Genomic DNA, 22,264 nt, shown 5'->3' on the forward strand with positions numbered 1-22,264 from the left:
ATATAGAGGGAAAAATAAAAAAAACAAGTAAGTACAAAAGTAAGAGTCCTTAAATGAGTCTTGGATTGAGCTTGTTTTTGAGCCTGATGGTGGAGGGGTGACAGCTGTTGCTGGACCTGGTGGTGGGTCTTGCATCTAACCCAACCTACACCTCTTATGGTAGCAGTGAGAACAGATCGTGTGTTGGGTTGTGTGTATCCTTGATGATGCTCCTCTCCAATGGCAGCGATCCCCGTAGATGTTCTCGAAGGTGGAAAGGGGGTTTCCCTGTGATACCCTGGGCTGTGTCCACTACCTTTCACAGACCCTTCTCCAAAAAGGAAAACCTTAACCATGTACTCTTGACATTTAATGGAGTAACCATTGCCAATTATCCAGTATCATTACCAAAAACTGGACATAACATGAAAATGCTGGAGAAACTCAGCAAGTCATGCAGCATTCCTTATGTAGCAAAAATAAAAATACATAACCAACATTTCACACCTGAGCCTTTCACCAAGGCACGAGCTAAAAGTAGGCAGGCAGGTGAAAGAGGGGAGGAGCACAGGGCCACAGGCAAGAGGTCATTGGATATAGGTGGGGGTGCACAAGAGAAAAACTGCTGAGAAGTGATGGGGAGGGGATAGCTTTCTGAATGAAGAGGGTGGTTGGATCTGGTGGTGGGGGAATAGTGGGATAGGAAAGTTGGAGGGATAAGAAAGTCAGGGAGGAGGTGGAGGGTTGGGGAAGCCAGAAGGTGGAGGTGGCATTTGTGGGGGGTCGTAGAGGAGTTGGGGGTAGATGAGAGGGGTCTAAGGGCTAGCTGGTGGAGAGATACATGGGGCTGGGGTGGAAAGAAAGGGGGAGCTTTACGTAATGTAACATGGACATAATATGCTTTACTTTTCATGGAACTTATGTTAGAGGCTGGATATACTATAATGAGTGATTTGCCACCTGATACCCAAAAGACTTCCCACCATCTTCAAGGTACATTTCAGGAGTCTAACCCTAATACTGTCTATTTTCCTAGATGAGTACAGCTCAAAGAAGTTCTATAACAGGGGTGGGCAACCTTTTTTTTAAAAAAATTACTTTCCACCTTAAGCAATCCCTATGCCATAAGTGCTCTAATTAGTAAGGGATTGCTTAAGGTGGTATGTGAGTGGAAAGAAAAAGGTTTGAAAACCATTGTTTTAATTCTACCTAATTGATTCATTTTGTGCACGGTTTCATAACTCCAGAGGAAATGGGCCAATGACAACTTTTCTCAAGCAAAATATTTCAGTAACAATTTGATCTAGATCCTTCCCTTCCCACTCACAGACCATCTTAAGCAACCCCTTAATAACACAGAGCACTTATGGCGTAGGAAATACTTAAGGTGGAATGTGAGTTTAAAAAAAAGTTTGCCCACCCCTGCTCTATAACATCAAGAACAAAGTGACCCTCTTGGCTATCAACTTTTAAAATACTGTTACACAGTAATTTCCTTGGCTGACACACTGCAGTGAACTGGGATTCACTGGTAGGGTGTTGTGCTGGTGGTTGTCCCTGCCTCCTGGCTCCGCCCCCATCTGGTCACATATAACCCTGGTTTCCCGCCTAAACCCAGAACCCTGCTGAAGACTATTGTGAAACCTTGCCCTTAGTTATAAGCTAATAAAAAACATTTGTTCTCCCTCCAGTTGTGAGAGCTTTTATTCACGCTACACACACACACAGAGGATGCAATGTGTACTATCCACTTGGCAGTACTTCAGTGTTTGCATCTGGACCCTAAGTATTAAACAATGGAAAGAATATTTTGCACACTTTAATCTTTTGGAGGTGTGGTTTTACAATCTTAGGAGGCGAAGGGACATAACACCTTATTAAAAATCTGGCAGCCCTATTTAGAATATATAGGTACCCCACTGATGCCACCATAGGATTATGACCGCTACTGACTAGCCAGCAGTCCTCTATAAAAATTTTAACATTGTGACCCCATCATGTCTGTGTTTTAATGAATGCACTGATGATGGGATTTTTGTTTCTTTTTTTCCCTTTTCATTGTTTAATTGGACTTATACAGAGGGGAGCACGTGAAGGGATGAGTTTTCTTGACGTTTTGTATTTTGTATGGTTGTTGATCATTAAATATATTTAAAATGGTAAATAAAATATTACAAAAAAAGAGGCAAGTTGGTGTAAAAAAATATATACTGAAATACCTGCCTAATGCTGATGTTCTGTTATTTGCCCAAAGGAAAGTGTGTGATATTACAAACAGGATCATTCTGCCTTCTGAACAATGCCATAGCTGCTGAGATAAATTCAGCCTGTGTTAGCTAATAAATTGAGCCCAGGTATGGATTCAGGCAAAATGAGCTACTGCACTCATTGTTCTGTTAAATCATAGCTGTCGTTTTCATCTACAGTTATTCAGATCACAAACTCAAATTAAATACAGTACTGCTGGAATAACTTTTACTCCTAGAAGGTGTGCACATGGGATTTCATATTCAGCTTTGTAAAGTCTGACGTTAATGCAATCTCATGGATGCTTTATTGAGCATTTGTGCCTCCCGAAGTGTTTTATAGTTCTTGGTTTTCTTTCTTTCACTATAGTCAAATCATTTAGATGACATCCAGATTTGGGTTAGGCTATAAAATAAGTACAAGTTTGTATGCATTATACATCTATAGTTCAAACATCCCTTTGTGTTTTCAAAGGGAAAATACAACATTGCATGATAAGAGCAGTGTATATAACGTTTCTCACATTGAGATGACATTGTGCAATTTCAGAACAATTTCATAGCCTTACCTTCTTCAGTCTTCTTAAATTTATCCTGGACCTTATCCACCACTTTCAGACATTTTGCCGGATCCAATTTAATAGAAGATAATTCCCCCTTCATATCAGCATGCTTTTCCTTCACAGATGAAAACCCTTGACCCATCTGAATTGCCAAATTCTCCATCTGCTTAGACAAGTCAATAGGTAAAGTTGAATCAGAATGATGAGGATCAGACTTAAACTTTAAAGCCTGCTTAACCATAGGCCTACCCTTGTATCTTAACAGTTTCCTCCTCCTCCTGCTTAACCATAGGCCTACCCTTGTATCTAACAGCTTCCTCCTCCTCCTGCTTAACCATAGGCCTACCCTTGTATCTAACAGCTTCCTCCTCCTCCTCCTGCTTAACCATAGGCCTACCCTTGTATCTAACAGCTTCCTCCTCCTCCTCCATACCTTGATCTTCTTCTTCCAGTCCTCTTGTGTCAGCTTCCTTCTCCTCCGTTGATACTGAAGTCGCTTCAGCCCAATTACGGGTCCAAACCCTCCCCTCCTGTCAGTCCAGGATCGCTGGACCGAGAGAAGTCGGGTCCCCCTGCAGCCTGGGCTAACCCGACATAATGTGCATGTGCGAAACCTTGTGCATGCGCAATTGTTCTTCTTGGTCCGGAGGGGGACGACGTCAGTGTGGTGAAGGTCTGCCAAGCTGCCTGTCTCCCCCCCTCTGGCGAGCCTTGCTGTACTAACATTGGCTGTGCGTTATCTCTACTGTTAAGGACACTCCCCTTGGATATAACTGTATATGCACATATTGTCTTTCATTATTGTACCATGAGTTTCTGCTAATAAAAGCCATGATTATTGTTCGACCACATCGTCTTTGTCCACTTCATCAACTGGCACTTCAATTTTATTAGCAGAAATGGATGCAGCTCTCAAGCCAGAGCGGTTTATAATCGACCAGTTTGCCCCGAGGGCCAGAGAAATTTTCAACCACTGGATTGCTTGTTTCGATTACTACATGGCTCGAAACAACGTGGTCAATGAAGCGATACAGTGGGGCAACCTGGAACCTCTGCTGGGTGAGGTCCCTTTCACCGTAACGCAAGGAGCTACCACTCTGGCTATAGCCCGGGAACGTCTGCCTGCTTACTATGCAGTGCCACGGAATGTGGTGCTTGCTCGACACCAGTTGTTGACTAGACGCCAGAAACCCGGGGAAAGTGATGCTGCCTATGCACTGGCCCACGACTCGCTGGCAAATGAATGTGATGTCAGGGCAGTCAATCTGCAACAACACCACAATGCCTTGAAGCTGGATGCTTTAGTTAACGGGATTGACTCCAGTTACATCTGACAGAGGCTGCTGGAGACAGAGCCCTTAAACTACGACCAGGCAGTCACTCTAGCCAAAACACTGAGAAGTGCCATGTGGTCCAGTGAAATGCTAGAAACCGAAAAGGAAACATCCAGGAGCGCTGGAACCCCGAAGGAAAGAAAAGGGCAAACTCTTGAAAAATGCTACTTCTGTGATAAGAGCTGGCACCCCAGACAGAAGTGCTCGGCTCGATTTGCTACCTGTAGCTACTGTGGGAAACTCGACCACTTCGCTAAAGCGTGTAAGGCAAAAGGTACTCCCACTGATAAGAAGGAGAAGAGAAGCACCAAGAAAATGCATCCTGGAGCACCAGGAATGGAAGACAACTGTGAAAAGAGGAAAATCTTTAGATGAGCAGGCTGAATCGACTTCAAGTGACGGCGAGGTGAGATCCCATGATAGTTCAATTGACTGTCAAGCTTGGGGAATGTTACGGACTGGAATGGTCGACTATGAAGGGGGAGGTGAATGGTGAGACTCTTGATTGTCTAATAGACTCAGGGAGTGCTGACAGCTACATCCACGAGAGAGTTGCCAGAACCATAAATTTGTGGAGATTTCCAGCGAACCAAAAGATATTGATGGCTTGTAGTGAACTTACAAAAACTGTACGGGACAAGTGTAAAGTTACTTTAAATTTGCAGGGACATTGCCTTGCTGATGTGTGGCTCTTTATTATGCCGGAGCTCTGCGCCACCGTGTTTCTGGGGTTAGATATTCAATCTCAGATGAACAGTGCAGTGTTAAATTTCACTACCCACACTTACCATCCCCCGCATTAGTTACTGCGGTCTGTCCGCATTAAAGATCAAAGCTTCTCTTTTCAGTGATTTATCCCCTGAGTGTCAGCTGATGGCCACTAAGAGCCGTTCTTACAGCAAAGAGGATTGTGAGTTTATCAAAGCGGAGACCCAGAGACTGCTTAAAGAGGGAGTAATTGAACCTAGTAAGAGTCCGTAGTTGGCCCAAGTGATAGTCGTGAAAAATCACACTAAGAGACGACTGGCTATTGACTATAGCCAGACAATCAACCGTTACACTAACCTGGATGCCTACCCCCTGCCACGCATCAATGAAATGATTAATCAGATAGCGCAATACAAAGTTTACTCCACTATCGATCTCAAAGCAGCTTATCACCAAATCCCCATTAAGAAAAGGGAATGGCCCTATACGGCTTTTGAGGCTGATGAGGGGTTATACCAGTTTAAAAGGGTACCTTTTGGGGTCACTAATGGTGTGTCCGTGTTTCAGAGGGAAATGGTTAAGATCGTTAGGATGTTTGAGTTACAGGGTACGTTCCCCTATCTGGATAATGTCACTCTCTATGGGAAAACACAGGCTGAGCATGACAACAACTTAAAGAAAATTTTAGCAACAGCTAAAGAACTCAACCTTATATTTAACGAGGGCGAATGTGACAGAGCTACCCATTCTGGGCTACATTGTCCGCAAGGGCGAAATCCGCCCCGACCCGGAAAGAATGGCCCCCCCCTTAAGAAGTTACCACCCCCAGACTCAGCAAAAGCCCTTATGGGTTCGGGACTACGCCACGAAGGCACACCCTCTGTTTGACACAAAATATTTTCCTCTCTCTCCAATGGCTTTGAAGACTTGAGAGAGAATTAAAGCTGATATTGCCAAAGCTGCACTCTCGTCCATTGACGAGGATGTCCCATTCCAAGTGGAAACTGATGCTTCAGATTGTGCCTTGGCAGGAACCCTTAATCAAAAGGGCAGACCTGTGGCATTTTTCTCCCACATGTTACGCGGACCTGAACTTAAAAAAACTGCCATTGATAAAGAAGCCCAGGCTATTATTGAAGCTGTTTGCTACTGGAGACACTTGCGAGCCGGCAGAAAATTTACTCTTGTCACTGATCAGAAATCTGTAGCCTCCATGTTCAGTACTAAACACAAAAGTAAAATCAAGAACGATAAGATGGCACGTTGGCAAATAGAGCTCTCAACTTATAATTATGCGATCCAGTCCAGACCGGGCAGGTTAAATGATCCCTCTGACGCATTATCACGATCTGCTGCTGGTGCTCAGCTGGAGGGGCTAAGAGAGATCCATAGCAGACTGTGCCACTCAGGAGTCACGCAGTTCTTCCACTACATAAGGGCTTACAACCTGCCTTACTCTCTGGAAGAAGTCAGGAAACTGACTAAAAGCTGTCCCATTTGCGCAGAATGCAAACCGCAATACTTCAAAGCTCCGGAGGCCACTCTCATCAAGGCAGCCTGACCTTTTGAGAGGATTAGCTTAGATTTTAAAGGACCGTTACCTTCCAACAACAAAAATGTATATTTCCTTACTGTAATTGATAAATATTCCAGGTTTCCCTTTGTGATACCCTGCCCTGTCATCTCAAAAGACAATAGACAATAGGAGCTGGAGTAGGCCATTTGGCCCGTCGGGCCAGCACCGCCATTTTAGATCATGGCTGATCATTACCATCAGTGCCCCTTTCCAGCCTTATCCCCATAACCCTTAACTCCGTTACCCACAAGAGTCTTATCTAACTCTCTTTTGAACATAGTCAGCGAATCCGCCTCTACCACCCTCTGTGGCAGAGCATTCCACAGATTCACACTTCTCTGGGTAAAAAAATGCTTTCTCATCTCCGTCCTAAAGGGCCTACCCTGTATTCTTAAACTATGCCCTCTAGTCCTCGTCTCCCCCATCATTGGGAACAAGTAATCAGACTTCACCTTGTCTATCCCCCTGATGATTTTGTATACCTCAATCATGTCCCCCCTCATCCTTCTAAACTCCAATGGATACAAGTCCAGTTTTTCTAGCCTTGCTGCATATGACAACCCTGCCATCCCTGGAACTTGTAAATCTGCGCTGCACACCCTCTATAGCTAGTATGTCCTTCCTCAAGTTTGGAGACCAGAGCTGGACGCAATACTCCAGGTGGGGTCTCACCAGGGCCCTGTATAACTGCAGAAGGCCGTCTCTGTTCCTATACTCCAATCCCCTCTTTATGAAAGCCAACATTCCATTTGCCTTCTTCACAGCTTTCTGAACCTGCATGCTAGCCTTCAGTGACCGGTGAACAAGTACACCCAGATCCATTTGCACTTCCCCACTCCCTAGCTTGTCTCCATTTAAATAATACTCAGCTTTCCTATTACTTCCCCCAAAATGAATAACCTCACATTTGTTCACATTGAAATTCATCTTCCATTTAGCCGCCCACTCCTCCAGCCTCTCCAAGTCCCTCTGCATTTTCCTTACATCCTCCTCACACCCCACACCGCCACCCAGTTTAGTGTCATCTGCAAATTTGCTCATGTTATTTATAATCCCCTCATCCAAATCATTAACATAAATTACAAACAACTGAGGACCCAACACCGATCCCTGAGGCACTCCACTCGTCACATCCTGAAAAAGACCCATTTACTCCAACTCTTTGTTTCCTATCTCTTAACCAATTTCCTATCCATGTCAGCACCTTACCTCCAATACCATGCTCCCTGATCTTGCCCACTAGACTCCCGTGCGGTACCTTATCAAAGGCCTTCTGGAAGTCCAAATACACCACATCCACCGGCTCTCCCGAGTCCACCTTCTTTGTCACATCCTCAAAAAATTCCAGAAGGTTAGTCAAGCATGACTTACCCTTAAGGAATCCATGCTGACTAGCCCTTATACTATTATTACTGACTAAGTGTTCTGCTATTTCTCCTTTTATGATGGACTCCAATATCTTCCCCACCACTGATCTCAGGCTAACCGGTCTATAATTTCCCGTTTTCTCCCTCCCTCCTTTCTTAAAAAGCGGCACCACATCAGCCACTCTCCAATCCTCAGGGACCTCCCCGGAATCTATGGAACTTTGGAAAATGTCGACCAGTGCCTCCACAACTTCCATAGCCACCTCTTTAAGCACCCTAGGATGCAGCCCATCAGGCCCTGGGGATTTATCAGCCCTCAGTCCCAACAATTTACTCATAACCTCCTGCTTCTGGATCCGGATATCCATTAGATCCCCTACCTCCCCAGTAAAGTTCCCCAAGTCTCTTGGTACCGCATGACCACTACCCCCTAACTGACTATAACCTATATCCTCCTTGGTGAAGACAGTTGCAAAGTATTTGTTAAATTTCTCTGCCATCTCCTTGTTTCCGGTAATAATTTCACCCTTGCCCATTTTCAAAGGGCCAATTTTAGACCGAACCAATTTCTTCCTCTTCACATACTTAAAAAAGCTTTTGCTATCCTCCGCAATATTATCTGCTAATTTCCTCTCGTACTTCATTTTCCCGTCTCTTATGGCTTTCTTAGTTACCCTCTGATGTTCTTTGAAGGTTTCCCAATCCTCTAATTTCCTACTCCGCTTCGCTATCTTATAATTACTCCCTTTGGACTTGATAATGCACTTGATTTCCTTAGTTAGCCAGGGCTGCCATTTGCATCTCCTAGAGCCTTTCCTCCACTTTGGAATAAATTTGTCCTGAATCCTGTGAAAAATGTCCATAAAAACCTGCCATTTTTCCCCAGTTGTCCTCCCAGCTCATCAGCGTCTGTCATTAAGTCACTTGACAGAATTTTCAGCATTTTTGGTTTTCCCAATTACATTCATACCGTGAGGGGCTCAGCATTCATTAGCGATGAACTACAGCGAGTCCTGCTACGGAAGGGGATTGTCACCAACCGTACCACAAGCTACAACCCGCAGTGCAATGGGAAGGTCGAAAGGGCTAATGCTACAGTCTAGAAGACTGTTAATCTTGGTTTAAAAACACATTGTTACCCTGTTACCTGGTAGCAGGAGGTGCTGCCTGAGGCACTACACTCTATTCTGTCATTATTGTGTACTGGAACAAATAAAACACCTCATGAACGCATGTTTGCCTTTCCTAATCAGGAAATCAGGAACGGTGATGGACTGGCCAGCCTGTTTATCTGAGCCCGGAACCGTGCTGCTGAAGAGCCATGCTCGGGCGCGTAAAACAGACCCCCTAGTCCAATCAGTTCAGTTACTGCATACTAACCCCAACTACGCTCATGTTAAATTTCCAGACGGGAGTACTGACAGTGTACCTCTAAGAGATCTGGCCTCGCCTGGTTCGCCCCTTCCTCACACCCCTACTCAGAGTGAGCCTGAGAGATTGGGCTCACGCCCCAGCCTGTGACCCCTAGTCAGCTTTCAGATGGCCACGCTGAGGCTCCATGCCTCAAGCTGGCGATTCTGGAGCGGGTCCAGAAGTCAGTCCTTCCCAGACTACAGACCCAGGAACTGTACCAGTTCCCAAAGTTACAAAGGAGCCACCTCTTTCGAGAAGAAGCACCAGAATTCGTAAACAGCCTGATAGGCTGACATTCATAAAACATCTCATTATATTTCGATTGCTTGCTAGATACTGGCGTATTTTGGCTGTAAGAGTATCTCAATGCCAAACATGGTATCCATGTATCGCTTGCTTCAGTCTTTCCTAGTAGCTGTCCTTTTGATTTTAACTTCTTCTGCCGGGGGGAGACTGTGGTGAATGTCTGCCAAGCTGCCTGTCTCCCCTCTGGTGAGTCTTGCTGTACTAATGTTGGCTGTGCATTATCTCTCCTGTTAAGGACACTCCCCTTGGAGTGTGCATGCACCTATTGTCTTTCATTATTGTACCATGAGTTTCTGCTAATAAAAGTTATGATTATTGTTCGACCACATCGTCTTTGTCTACTTCATCAACTGGCACTTCTTCATGCCGGCGCCATCTTCTGTAGCACTGCACGAAGTCAGCGCTGTTGTTTACTGTATCCTACTGGAGGACTGGCACTGAAGGTGAGGAAGAATCGAGCCCGGAGGCTGCACTTGTAAGGTAGGCCCAAATTCTTCAGCATTTGTTAACTGTTTAGTAGTTGTTTTCTTTGCTGGTTGATCTTTTGTTTTCTTCATAACTGCTTCAACAGTATCAACATAATATTTAAAACTTTCTAAAAATAATTTTAAAACTCTAAAACAGGTTTTGAATAGGGGGAGGTGTTTTCCCACGTCTTCTCCCTACGCCGTCACACCACACCCCTCATCATAGCCCTACCTGATCATTATTTGTAACAATGTTAGTACTATTTTCAAAAGTTTTTTGTCATTTATCTTGAAAGTCAAATACAGCAAGCATTAAAACTTTTTTGCTGGTTAAATGGTTCATTTAAAAAAAAAACATCATTAAGGGTGGAATAATTGTCCTAGTGGTTAGTGCAACGCCTTTATAAATGGTTCATTTAAAAAAAAACATCATTAAGGGTGGAATAATTGTCCTAGTGGTTAGTGCAACGCCTTTATAAATGGTTCATTTAAAAAAAAACATCATTAAGGGTGGAATAATTGTCCTAGTGGTTAGTGCAACGCCTTTACAGTGCCAACAATCAGGTCTGAGGTTAGAATTCCACGCTCTTTGTTTAGAAGTTTAGAAGTTCTCCCCGTGTTTGTGTGGGTTTTCCCTGGGGGCTCCTGTTGCCTCCCACTGTTCAAAACATACTGGGGGTGTGGGTTAATTGGGCATAAATTTGGCGGCACAGACTTGTGGGCCAAAATGGCCTGTACCATGCTGTATGTCTAAATCTAAATTTGAGTCTTGCAATAAATTTTAATGGGGTTTTGTACCATCAATCCTGTAGACATTTCTCATTAAATAATTTTCTCACAAATAGCTGGTTATCTTTATTTGCAGATTGGGCTTCATTATCATTTAATGCCCATCTTGGGTTGTGAGTCACCAGTTTTGGGACTGAAGGACTTATTCTCATTTGGAAGCATAAATGATAATTATGAATCCACAATTCAGTTGTGGGAATATGATGCAAAGCTCAACTCAATTTTGCTTGTTGTCACCATCCACATGTATTTAACGTATATCTCTGACCTTTGGAGCCACCATTTAGTTGGAGTGATCCCTTGTTGTCCTGCTGAGATCTATTAATTCTCTCAGGAATCGAACTTGGGAGTTTTATGATGTTACAGAATAAGTTAATAAAATTATGATAAAATGTATCTTAAAAGGGTAAGATTTCACAAACATCTCATTTTTCATGCACGAGCTATGCAAGGGTAGAGTTCGTGTCTACAGTTGGCTTTACAGAGTTGATGGAAGTGCTTGTGAGAGTTTCACAACTAGGTGTTAATGGGCCAGCATGTTTGAATAATGTCCAGACTTGATAAATGAGAAATCTTTTGCTTTTAAACTGGTGCCAGAGTTTTAAATGTCTAGTTGAAGTTTGTTGTCCTAAGGGGAGCCTGGTGCTTTTGAAAAACAGAAATAAAGCACCCATTGTTTGTTAGATTATTCTGCAACAGTTTGTGTGAAGGCTGCAAGTTGGCAGACCTGCTGCAAGACCCCATTTCAAGACGGGTTTTGAGTTCTGACTTCAACCTATTTTAAATCTCTGTAGTCAATTGCAGCGGTTGTGGCTGGTTATTGTGTTTCTCCTGGAATGGGGGAAAAAGAAGAGCTCCTTGTGGTAAGCTGGAAAACAGATTATCTTTTGGAAAAACCCAAGAGGGGGAAAGTTTCTTTGGTAAGATACTTTAGTTGCTGATTGAAGGAAATCAGTTTGTGTGTCCAACAAACAAATATCTCTTTGAAACCAACAAAGACTTTCCTGAACAGTAACAACTTAAGTTAAAGAATGAGAGCCTGGTGAATATAATAACTGCTTAATTCTGTGCACAGTATGGAAGATTGCCTGACAACTGTGAACTTGGAGAAGTGAAAAGTGAATGATTGGACAGTGAAAAAGAACTTTCCTGAACACATAAACATTACATACACGTGCCCTTAGAATTAGAAGGGGATTAAGTTGTTAATAGTAATAAGTTAAGTATTGATCTTATTATTATGTATTAAGAAAATAAAACCTGATTTGTTTAAGTAGCCGTTGTCTCGGTGAATTTCTGTTGCTGCTGGTGTTTGAGTCCTTTGGGCTCGTATCATCTGGTCTGTATCACTCTAGAACAGTAGTTTTCAAACTGCCCAACCCCCCCCCCCCCACCCCAAACTCGCATTCCATCTTAAGCAATCCCTGTGCCATAAGTACAATGTGATTAGTAAGGGAATGCATAAGGTGGTATGTGGGTGGAAAGAAAGGTTTGAAAACCACTGTTTTAATCGTACCTCATTGACTTGTTATGTGAATGGTTTCATAACTCCAAAGGAAAAGAGCCAATGACAATTTTCTCAAGCAAAATATTTCAGTAACAGTTGGGTCTAGAGCAGTGGTTCTCAACCTTCCCTTCCCACTCACATACCATCTTAAACAATCCCTTACTAATCACAGAGCACTTATGGCATAGGGATTACTTAAGGTGGAATGTGAGTTTAAGGGGGTGGTTGGAAAACCACTGCTCTAGAACTACCTGACACTGCACATTGAGTAATTCAGTCTCTGATTCTAGAACTGAAAGTTTAATCTTGAACTTACTTTCATAAAACGCCAATTGCATATGATTATTGATGTCTTTTCTTCTTTCTTTCTTTGGCTTGGCTTCGCGGACGAAGATTTATGGAGGGGGTAAAAAGTCCACGTCAGCTGCAGGCTCGTTTGTGGCTGACCAGTCCGATGCGGGACAGGCAGACACGATTGCAGCGGTTGCAAGGGAAAATTGGTTGGTTGGGGTTGGGTGTTGGGTTTTTCCTCCTTTGCCTTTTGTCAGTGAGGTGGGCTCTGCGGTCTTCTTCAAAGGAGGCTGCTGCCCGCCAAACTGTGAGGCGCCAAGATGCACGGTTTGAGGCGTTATCAGCCCACTGGCGGTGGTCAATGTGGCAGGCACCAAGAGATTTCTTTAGGCAGTCCTTGTACCTTTTCTTTGGTGCACCTCTGTCACGGTGGCCAGTGGAGAGCTCGCCATATAATACGATCTTGGGAAGGTGATGGTCCTCCATTCTGGAGACGTGACCCATCCAGCGCAGCTGGATCTTCAGCAGCGTGGACTCGATGCTGTCGACCTCTGCCATCTCGAGTACCTCGACGTTAGGGGTGTGAGCGCTCCAATGGATGTTGAGGATGGAGCGGAGACAACGCTGGTGGAAGCGTTCTAGGAGCCGTAGGTGGTGCCGGTAGAGGACCCATGATTCGGAGCCGAACAGGAGTGTGGGTATGACAACGGCTCTGTATACGCTTATCTTTGTGAGGTTTTTCAGTTGGTTGTTTTTCCAGACTCTTTTGTGTAGTCTTCCAAAGGCGCTATTTGCCTTGGCGAGTCTGTTGTCTATCTCATTGTCGATCCTTGCATCTGATGAAATGGTGCAGCCGAGATAGGTAAACTGGTTGACCGTTTTGAGTTTTGTGTGCCCGATGGAGATGTGGGGGGGCTGGTAGTCATGGTGGGGAGCTGGCTGATGGAGGACCTCAGTTTTCTTCAGGCTGACTTCCAGGCCAAACATTTTCAGACTGCTCAAACTACAGGGGAATCACGTTGCTCTCCATTGCAGGCAAAATCTTCGCTAGGATTCTACTAAATAGAATAATACCTAGTGTCGCTGAGAATATTCTCCCAGAATATCTCGCCAAACGAACACAGCTCAGCGCGGACATTGGCGACTTCAGGGGTTTCTACGAGGCTCTAAAGGCTGTGTACGGCCCCTCACCCCAAGTCCAAAGCCCGCTGCGCAGCTCAGACGGCAAAGTCCTCCTCAGCGACAAGATCTCCATCCTCAACCGATGGTCAGAACACTTCCAATCTCTTTTCAGTACCAACCGCTCAGTCCAAGATTCCGCCCTGCTCCAGCTCCCTCAACAGCCCCTAAGGCTAGAGCTGGATGAGGTTCCCACCCTGGATGAGACATATAAGGCAATCGAACAACTGAAAAGTGGCAAAGCAGCAGGTATGGATGGAATCCCCCCAGAAGTCTGGAAGGCTGGCGGCAAAACTCTGCATGCCAAACTGCATGAGTTTTTCAAGCTTTGTTGGGACCAAGGTAAACTGCCTCAGGATCTTCGTGATGCCACCATCATCACCCTGTACAAAAACAAAGGCGATTATTGATGTAATAATTACATAAATGATGAGTTTATTGTCATATACATGAATACAATATTCATATTCACTGAAATTCTTGCTGCAGCTTAACATGTACATTGTACAATATAATAGTCTGTATTAAATTGCCATATGGAAAGAGACAATAAATATTCACAGTCACAGTTGTGCAAGAAAACCGATTGCATGAGTAGTTTATGATTAGTGTAGTAAGGGGAAGTAATAACTATTAGCCGGGGGGGCGGGGGGGGGAACTGTTCTTGAACCTTGAGGTACTGAACTTCAGGCTTCTGTACCTTCTTTCCCAAGATAGGAATGAGAAGAGGTTATGACCAGGATGATGGAAGTCCTTTGAGATATTGCCTGCCTTCTTGAGGCTGTGGCTCACATAGATTTCTTCAATGGATGGGAGATCAGAACCTGTGATGGACTTTGTTATGTTTGCTACCTTCTGCTTTCCTGAGCACTTTAATTATCTAACCAGGCTTTGAAGCAAATGGTCAATATGCTTTCCACAGTAGAGTATTTGACAATATATTAAATCTCTTCAGACTTCTTAGAAATTAGAGGCATTGGTGGGGCTATCTTCCTAGTTGCCTTGATGTTCTGGCTTCAGGAGAGGTCCTCCGATTATGTAGACTCCCAGCAACTTGAAGGTACTGACCCTGTCCATCTCAGTCCCATCAATGTGGGCAGGTACTTAGTCCCTCGGCCTCCCTTTTCTAAAATCCACAACTCGCTGCTTGGTCTTGTTGACATTGAGAGGAAGGTTGTTTTGGCACCACGCAACCAGATTCTTGATTCCATTTGAAGAGGGCACCTTCAGAGAGCAGGTACTTCATATACTCTTCACTGAAATGTCGCCCTGGTTTGTATGATTATCAAGTGTGGGATTTGAACACACAACCTTCTAATGCAGAAATGGGGATCTTACAACTGAACCAAAACAATAATCTTCTCATCATGAAAACTGGAATACTATGCCAATGAGAAATACTTGTCAAAATCAGCTAAAGTTCAGTAGTGCTATATATCTTTGACCTGTCTCCATTGAATGCTTTCTATTTGCATGAAATGTATTAAAATCAATTTTCAACTACAATTGATATGAATGAATATGCTTACGGTACTTATGGACTGCATCTCTGGGTGCTTAGGGAGGTTACTTTTGAAATTGTGGATGCATTAGTCGACATTTTCTATTGATTCAAGAAAAGTGCCTGTGGATTGGAGGGTGGCTAATGTTGTACCGCTTTTTAAGAAAGGAGGGAGCGAGAGAACGGGCAATTACGGTTAGCCTGACATCAGTAGTGGGGAAGATATTAGAATCTATTATAAAAGAAGAAATAACAGAACACTTAGACAAATAATAGGGAAAATCATGCTTGGCTAATCTGAAATTTTTCGAGAATGTGATGAGGAGGGTGGATACGGGAGAGCCAGTCAATGTGGTGAACTTGGAATTTCAGAAGGCTTTTGATAAAGTCCCGCACAGGAGATTAGTAGGCAAAATCAGAGAGCATAGAAACAAAGAGTTGGGATTAACGGGTAACTTTCGGGATGGCAAGATGTGACAAGTGGGGTCCCACAGGGCTCAGTGCTGGGTCCTCAGTTTATCATATATATTAATGATTTAGATAAGAGGATTATAAATAACATTAGCAAATTTGCAAATGACACGAAAGTGGGTGGCAGTGTGAAGTGTGAGGAGGATGTTAGGAAAATGCTCGGGGATTTGGTCAGGTTAGGTGAGTGGGAGGATGCATGGAAGATGTAGTTTAATATGGATCAATTTGAGGTAATCCACTTTGGTTTCAGGATCAGAAATGCAGATTATTATTCAAATGGAGTCAAGTTAGGGATTGAGAAAATGCAACGTGAGCTAGGTGTACTTGTACATCAGTCACTAAAAGCTAGCATGCAGGTTCAACAAACTGTGACAAGGCAAATGGCACGTTGGCCTTCATAAAAAGGGGAATAGAGTATAGGAGTAAAGATGTTCTTATGCAGTTGTACAGGGCCCTGGTGAGACCACACCTGGAGTATTGTGTCCATTCTGGTCTCCTAATTTGAGGAAGGACATTCTCGCTATTGAGTGAGTGGAGTGTAGATTCACAAGGTTAGTTCCCGGGATGGTGGGACCGACGTATGCCAAAAGGTTGGATAAATTAGGTTTGTATAGGTTGAAATTTAGACGGATGAGGGGAGATATGATTGAGGTATATAAAATGATTAAGGGATTGGACATGATAGAAACTGCTTACAGGTTCCTGATGTTAGGGGAGACTAGGACTAGAGGCCATAGTTTAAGAATATAAGGAATGCCCTTTCGGACAGAGATGTGAATTTTACCCAGAGAATTGTTGGTCTATGAAATGCTTTGCTGCAGAGGGTGGAAGAGGCAGGTCCTCAGGATAAGTTCAAGAGGGAGTTAGATAAGGTTCTTGTGGACAGAGGAATTAAGAGTTAGGGAGAAGGCAGGGACAGGGTACTGATAGTGGAAGATCAGCCATGATCTAAATGAATGGCGGTGCTGGCTCAATGGGCCAAATGTCTATTGTGAAAATTTCAGAAATAATGTGAAAATATCATCCAGAAACAAAAGCCCCAGTAGTTGGATGACCCTTTCTTTTCACATGTCATGATTTGATGCAGTGACTGTTCAGAAAATTGGAAATTTAAAATGCTTGTTCTTTTCTGTCAAAAATGCATGGCAACAGCAATAAGAATTGCAATTTCGTGCAGTCAGATCTTCAGTTTAGAATACGAGTCGCTTTATTTCATTGTAATTTCTGTCAGTGATTTGGGATCTTGAATGTATTTGGTAGTGGATGAGAGGCCTGAAAGCTTGGTAAAAATTACTATTGTGAAAATAAGAAATCTTAGGGAAAAAAAAGATGAAAATATTCACGATTAAAAGGATATAGAATGAAATGAATTGCAAAGTTTGGTATTGTTTGTGTATGTGTTCTGAAATGCTCTAGTCGAGGAATTTTCTTCTGAAAAATCAGCTAGAAGGTGTTGAAGTGGTGATTTAATGGTGGGGTGAGCAATCAATAACCATTCCTGTTTGTTATTTGCAAATCCAAATCAATGTATTTTGTACATTTATATATTAATTGGTTGTGGGTTTTCCTAGCCAAGCTATTATTTATTTTGTCCTCCTATCTCTGGCAAGGTGAACCACTTTTTTTAAACTGCAGTTTACTGTATGACAAAGATAATTTCACAGTGCCGATCAGTATTACAATCCAGAGTGATGTGTAAATTGGCGGAAAATGGGTGGAGGGAGTTTGTCTGTGTGTCTGTGTCTGTCTGTCTGTCTTGGTCTTGTTCTAAATGGTATTGGAATTAAATTCATCCAAGTAACTGAGGATTATTTTCATCTTGCTATGGACTTAGAAATTTTAGGCAGTCACTTTCGGCAATGATTCACTGTTTTGTTGATGATGAGCTTATTGTCATACATGTTGTACAATGCACATATGCACCAAAATTCTTGCTGCAACTAAGGTACTTATAAGGAAAACGTAGTGAGCTCATTGAATTAATTTAAGAGATAATGTAGATACTAAATTTTGGCAGTAATCAGTGTGTGCAAGTCCTTTTGTGCTGTCAGAGCATTCTATAATTGGTGTACCAAGGGGAAGTTCGAGTCTAATAGCTGTTGAAAAGAAACTTTTCTTGAACCTGGACGTACTGGGTTTTCAAGCTGTTGCCTCTAGGTAGTAGTGAAAATAGGTTCTGATCAGGGTGGAGGAGGTTCTTTATGATGTTGGTTACCTGTCTTGAGGCATGGTATGGGTGTGAATTTGCATGCAGACCAGATCAAGGAGAACAGATATCATATGCTGAAATATATTTTATGGATGTATCCATTTTCTGCAATGGTTTTGTGGTCACCATTATTGATGCAAGCAATCAGTTAAATTCCAACCTTTCATATTGGAATTTGAACTTGTTTCTCTGGGTCATTAATTCAGGCTTCTGGGTGTTCAGTAAATTGAGCACTTTTACTATAATTGCATCATGTCGAATGATTTCAATAGAAAAAGTTATTTCATGTTATAAACTCTGTTCCTCGATCACACCCGGGCCTTCTGCAGTTTTTCTTCGATCTATTGCCACCCAACTTTAAACTCTTCCATGTTGTCCACTTCTGCATTTTCCCCTCCTAATTCCTGAGACTTCAGATAAATGTCCTCCTGATAACATCAATACTGCTGCTTGTTTTGCTCGACCCCTGACCTTCCTTTCAAAATGACCTTTGTACTTCTCTCCTCACAAGTTCATTTTTCAACTTCTGTTCTTCAACTCTAAGGCAGTTGAACATGCTAACACTTCTTCCCATAAGCAGTGAGAATGCTGAACGACCAAAGGAACTACTCCCACTAACCATCCGAGGCTCTCATACTTATGAAACAATATTTATTCATTTGTGTATATGAATAGTTGTCCTGCATATGTATTGTTTGTTTTTATTTGTGTTATGAATGGTTGTGTGTCTGCATGTTTTGCACCGAGGACCAAAGAATGCTGTTTCATTGGGTTGTTCTTGTGCAACCAAATGACAATAAATTTGACTTTCCAATACACTATTCATTCATAATATCCCCCCTTTTAATTTCTTCAGTATTTTTCTGGAAGTCTGAAGTACCAGTAATGCATTGGTCAAAATGCTGAATGACATCTTTTAACTACAGTTGAGTTGTCCTGCCTGTATTTTTTTCCTCTGCTCTATAAATATAATTAAAGATCCTATTGATTCTATTTCCTGTAGACTGAGATATTTTGTGCATCATGGTTTGTGACTTAAGATCTTTCTTAATCTGTCTGCCTCAATACATATTGCAGTGTAACCTTGACTGTCTACACTCATTATCTTAGTCTGGTTTGTATCCTGTCATTTAGATAAAGGGTAGGGATTTAGTTTTGCATAAAGATGCTAAAAGGCAGCTGAGCAGTATTAGTTATTTCTTCAATGACTTTAGGGTTATGACCCATGAAGATAAAGTGACAATAATTTGGAATCCATGCTCTTTGCACTGTAGCGTGGGCTTCAAAGCAAGTAGAGTGATGTTGTACATGTGAAGGTCTCACAGGGATCACTTAGCCAACAAATACTTTTCAGTAAAATCTTGATGAATTATACTTTTGAAAATATGGATTTTACTTGTATAATATTGGAGACTTTAATGTGATGGACATCTAAATTAACATTTGGAAGTTAAGAAGTTATCATGTAAAATTAAATATGAGGGAACCTTAGCTCTTTGCCAGATTAGTTTATCTGCTTTATTCATAGCGAGTCACCTGTGTCGAGTTTGAATGTCTTCTCTGTGACTCCATGGATTTCTCCTAGAAATGTGAGGGTTGGTGGGTTTATTGTCACCATAAATTGACAAGGCTAGTGGTAAAATTTGGTGTTGGGTGGAAGTGATTGTAGGGAGAATTACATCGTTTGGGGTAGGATTAGTTTAAAAATGGGAACTTGGCAGTCAGTATGGACTTGTTGACCCATAGGGGGCCTATTTCTGTGCTGACTGAATTAGTTCTGTCGTATAAATATTACACTTTTTTCTTCCTAAATAATTGTGTGAGTTACGGCAGCTTAAGCTAAAATTGCAATTAAATTCGAAAAACAAATTTCTTGCAGTGTGATCAAATGTATTCACTTTTGTTCCCTGCAGATAAACCTCAAAATTGGGATATATGGTACGAGAGCAAGTTTGACGATTGTGGAAGAGAAGCCTGCCTGTCATTTTCAAAGGATGCTTTATGTTCCCGTGTTACGGTCGACCATAACTACTATGCTATCTGTCAAAACCTGCTCTCCAGGTATGCCATCTGGCGTGGTACATCCGGAGGGCTCCTGCATAACCCTCCTGTTGAAATTGCCAGAACTGGCAGACTGGAAGCTTTGCTTGAAGAATGTGCCAACCCGAAGAAAGAATATGGTCGATTCCAGGCTGCAAGAGAATTGCGAGATTACCTTGCAAAACTGAACAATAATGTCAGGTAGCTCAAAATGGGATCTATTGCTTATTTTTTACATTGCTTTAGATTTGAGATTGCAGTTAGTCAAATGTGGTTCCTGTGCAGAATGTAAATTTACATTGGAATGAAACCATGCACATAGGACAGGCACCAGGTTAGTAATTCGTGCTTGGAACAACAATGGAAATCTGCAAACCTGTGTGTGTGAGAGCATTATGAGAGCATTGAGCTTTTATTGACTTGTTCTCCGCCTGTGGGTGAAGATGAGCAAGCCACTGGAGATAATAGACTCTGACAGGGTTATTGATTGCAAATGTGTCAAAGGGCAATTGACATAACACAACATTACTGTTACAGATTGGGAGGTTGATACTTCTACTGAGAAACCCTTGCTTAATTGAAAGCCTGTTTCAAGGCTTGAACCTACTTATGTTGTCTTGCATTTCTATATTTTGAATAAGGAAACGTTAAAAGTTTTTCTTAAAAGCTTACATGTACTGCCATTAAAATGTACAAGATTTTGATACATTTGTCCATACTACTTTGAAAGTATATGAACATGTATGTAACTTGTGTGTAAACTGAAGCACTGAGAAAAATATGGCATTGCAGTATTTTGTCAAACCTTAAACCATTCCTTCATCACCATTAAGCAATAATTTAATCGAAATATAATGAGAAAATCGAAAATCATTTTACTTTTAAGTATTACATGAGACATCTTTGAACTGAAGTAGTGACACAAGATTAATTTAAAAAGGGGTAAGATCATAATTTAAGACTATGTAAGGTTTACTTAAAGCAGAGCCACGTTGACAATTCTATAAATAAAATGAGAACTCCTTTACAATTGGAAAACATAAAGATGCAGAAGCATCAACTATTTGAGCATAAACCAAAGAGTGAGTTGTTCCAAAATTACTGTCATCTTGGCAAAAGAAACCTATTTATTGAAGTAAACAGCAATAGAAACAAAATGAGGACACATTTCAAAGATGTTTGTATTTTGTGGCTTTAATCTCCATTTGATATCGTGCTTTTGATTCTAAAACTAGCTTGAGTTGGCTTTGTTCTAAGGGACTGAACGCTGCAAAATTGTAAGAGTATAATAGAAAGCAATAGCTTTTTTTTCCAAATTCTCAGACACTGAAGTAATCCATTTAATGGTACACATGTAGCTTTTATTCTGTACTCGTTAGTGAAGATAAAGTTGACCAGTGGGTTTTACGAATGAGATTTGAAGATTGTAAAATGATGTCTTCACTTTTTTTGTATGTTTTTTTTTCCATGTTTTATCAAAATTGTCTGACTTACTGTGCCTTCCATTCAAATTTGTCTTTATTACTTGGTGGATTCATATAATAAAAACTGTTACTTATTAAAACTATTTGTTACTGCCCTTTCAACCTGTAATTTTAAAGCTTTTAACTTCTATTTAACGTGGAGCCTAGTGGCTGTAATATACTCAACCATCACAGAATCTAGGTAGGTAGCAAAGTACATAACGTGAATGTTATCAAACAAAATGTGATGCAAGGGTGCATAAAGAGACATTAAGGCTACTGACCAAAAATTTGAAAGGCATGTTCTAAGAATTGACTCAAAAATAGAGGTGCATAAAAAAAGGTTTAAGAGGATTTTTTTCTGAAGTTTTGGGCTTTGCCATTTGAAGGCCCCGCTTGTACTGATGGAGAATTGAGTTTAGAATAAACAAGATGTTCAAAATTGAGAATAGAAATGTATTAGATGGTTAGAAGTTGGAGGAAACCAGTATTTTGGTGCATTTGAAAATTTTTTACAAATAAAAGATTGTTTAAGAAAAACTAGAATAAATCAAAAACCTTGGCTATTGGACCTACCATGCAAATTAAGGCAGCCAGCAGAACCTTGGGTGACTCATTCATTGAGAGAGGCATTAGGAAAACGGGCTAGAGGTACACTGGAGTATGACCAGTAGTTGCTAAGACATGGATGATGATATCCCCAGTCTGAGCTGAAGGAGAGGTGGAGCCCGATGACATTCTACATTTAGTGAAAATGGGTGATACTTGTAAGTGAGTTTAACACCGAACAATTATGATGCTAGGATTGAGAACAGTCTGATTCTATCAAACAATTCCTACGGTGAGGGAGGAAAC

The 22,264-nt window shown here is 41.9% G+C and overlaps 1 protein-coding gene and 1 long non-coding RNA gene across 3 annotated transcripts in view; one reads left to right on the forward strand and one right to left on the reverse strand.

Annotated features, from left to right (window-relative positions):
• LOC138742670 (uncharacterized) overlaps positions 1-2,944 on the reverse strand; it is a 52,991-nt gene extending 50,047 nt beyond the window's left edge. Inside the window, exon 1 of the long non-coding RNA XR_011344353.1 lies at positions 2,795-2,944. This is a non-coding gene — a long non-coding RNA (uncharacterized lncRNA). The remainder of the gene's footprint in view (positions 1-2,794) is intronic.
• The window catches only part of LOC138742669 (divergent protein kinase domain 2A-like), a 140,015-nt gene extending 118,502 nt beyond the window's left edge, over positions 1-21,513 (forward strand). For both annotated transcript variants that reach the window (XM_069897385.1, XM_069897386.1), the window contains exon 4: positions 19,820-21,513. In XM_069897385.1, the coding sequence (XP_069753486.1) occupies positions 19,820-20,151 (332 nt within the window). In that variant the 3' untranslated portion in view covers positions 20,152-21,513. The remainder of the gene's footprint in view (positions 1-19,819) is intronic.
• Positions 21,514-22,264: the final 751 nt, after the last annotated feature.

This window comes from Narcine bancroftii, chromosome 9 (assembly GCF_036971445.1).
Source record: "Narcine bancroftii isolate sNarBan1 chromosome 9, sNarBan1.hap1, whole genome shotgun sequence".
Lineage (NCBI taxonomy): Eukaryota > Metazoa > Chordata > Chondrichthyes > Torpediniformes > Narcinidae > Narcine > Narcine bancroftii.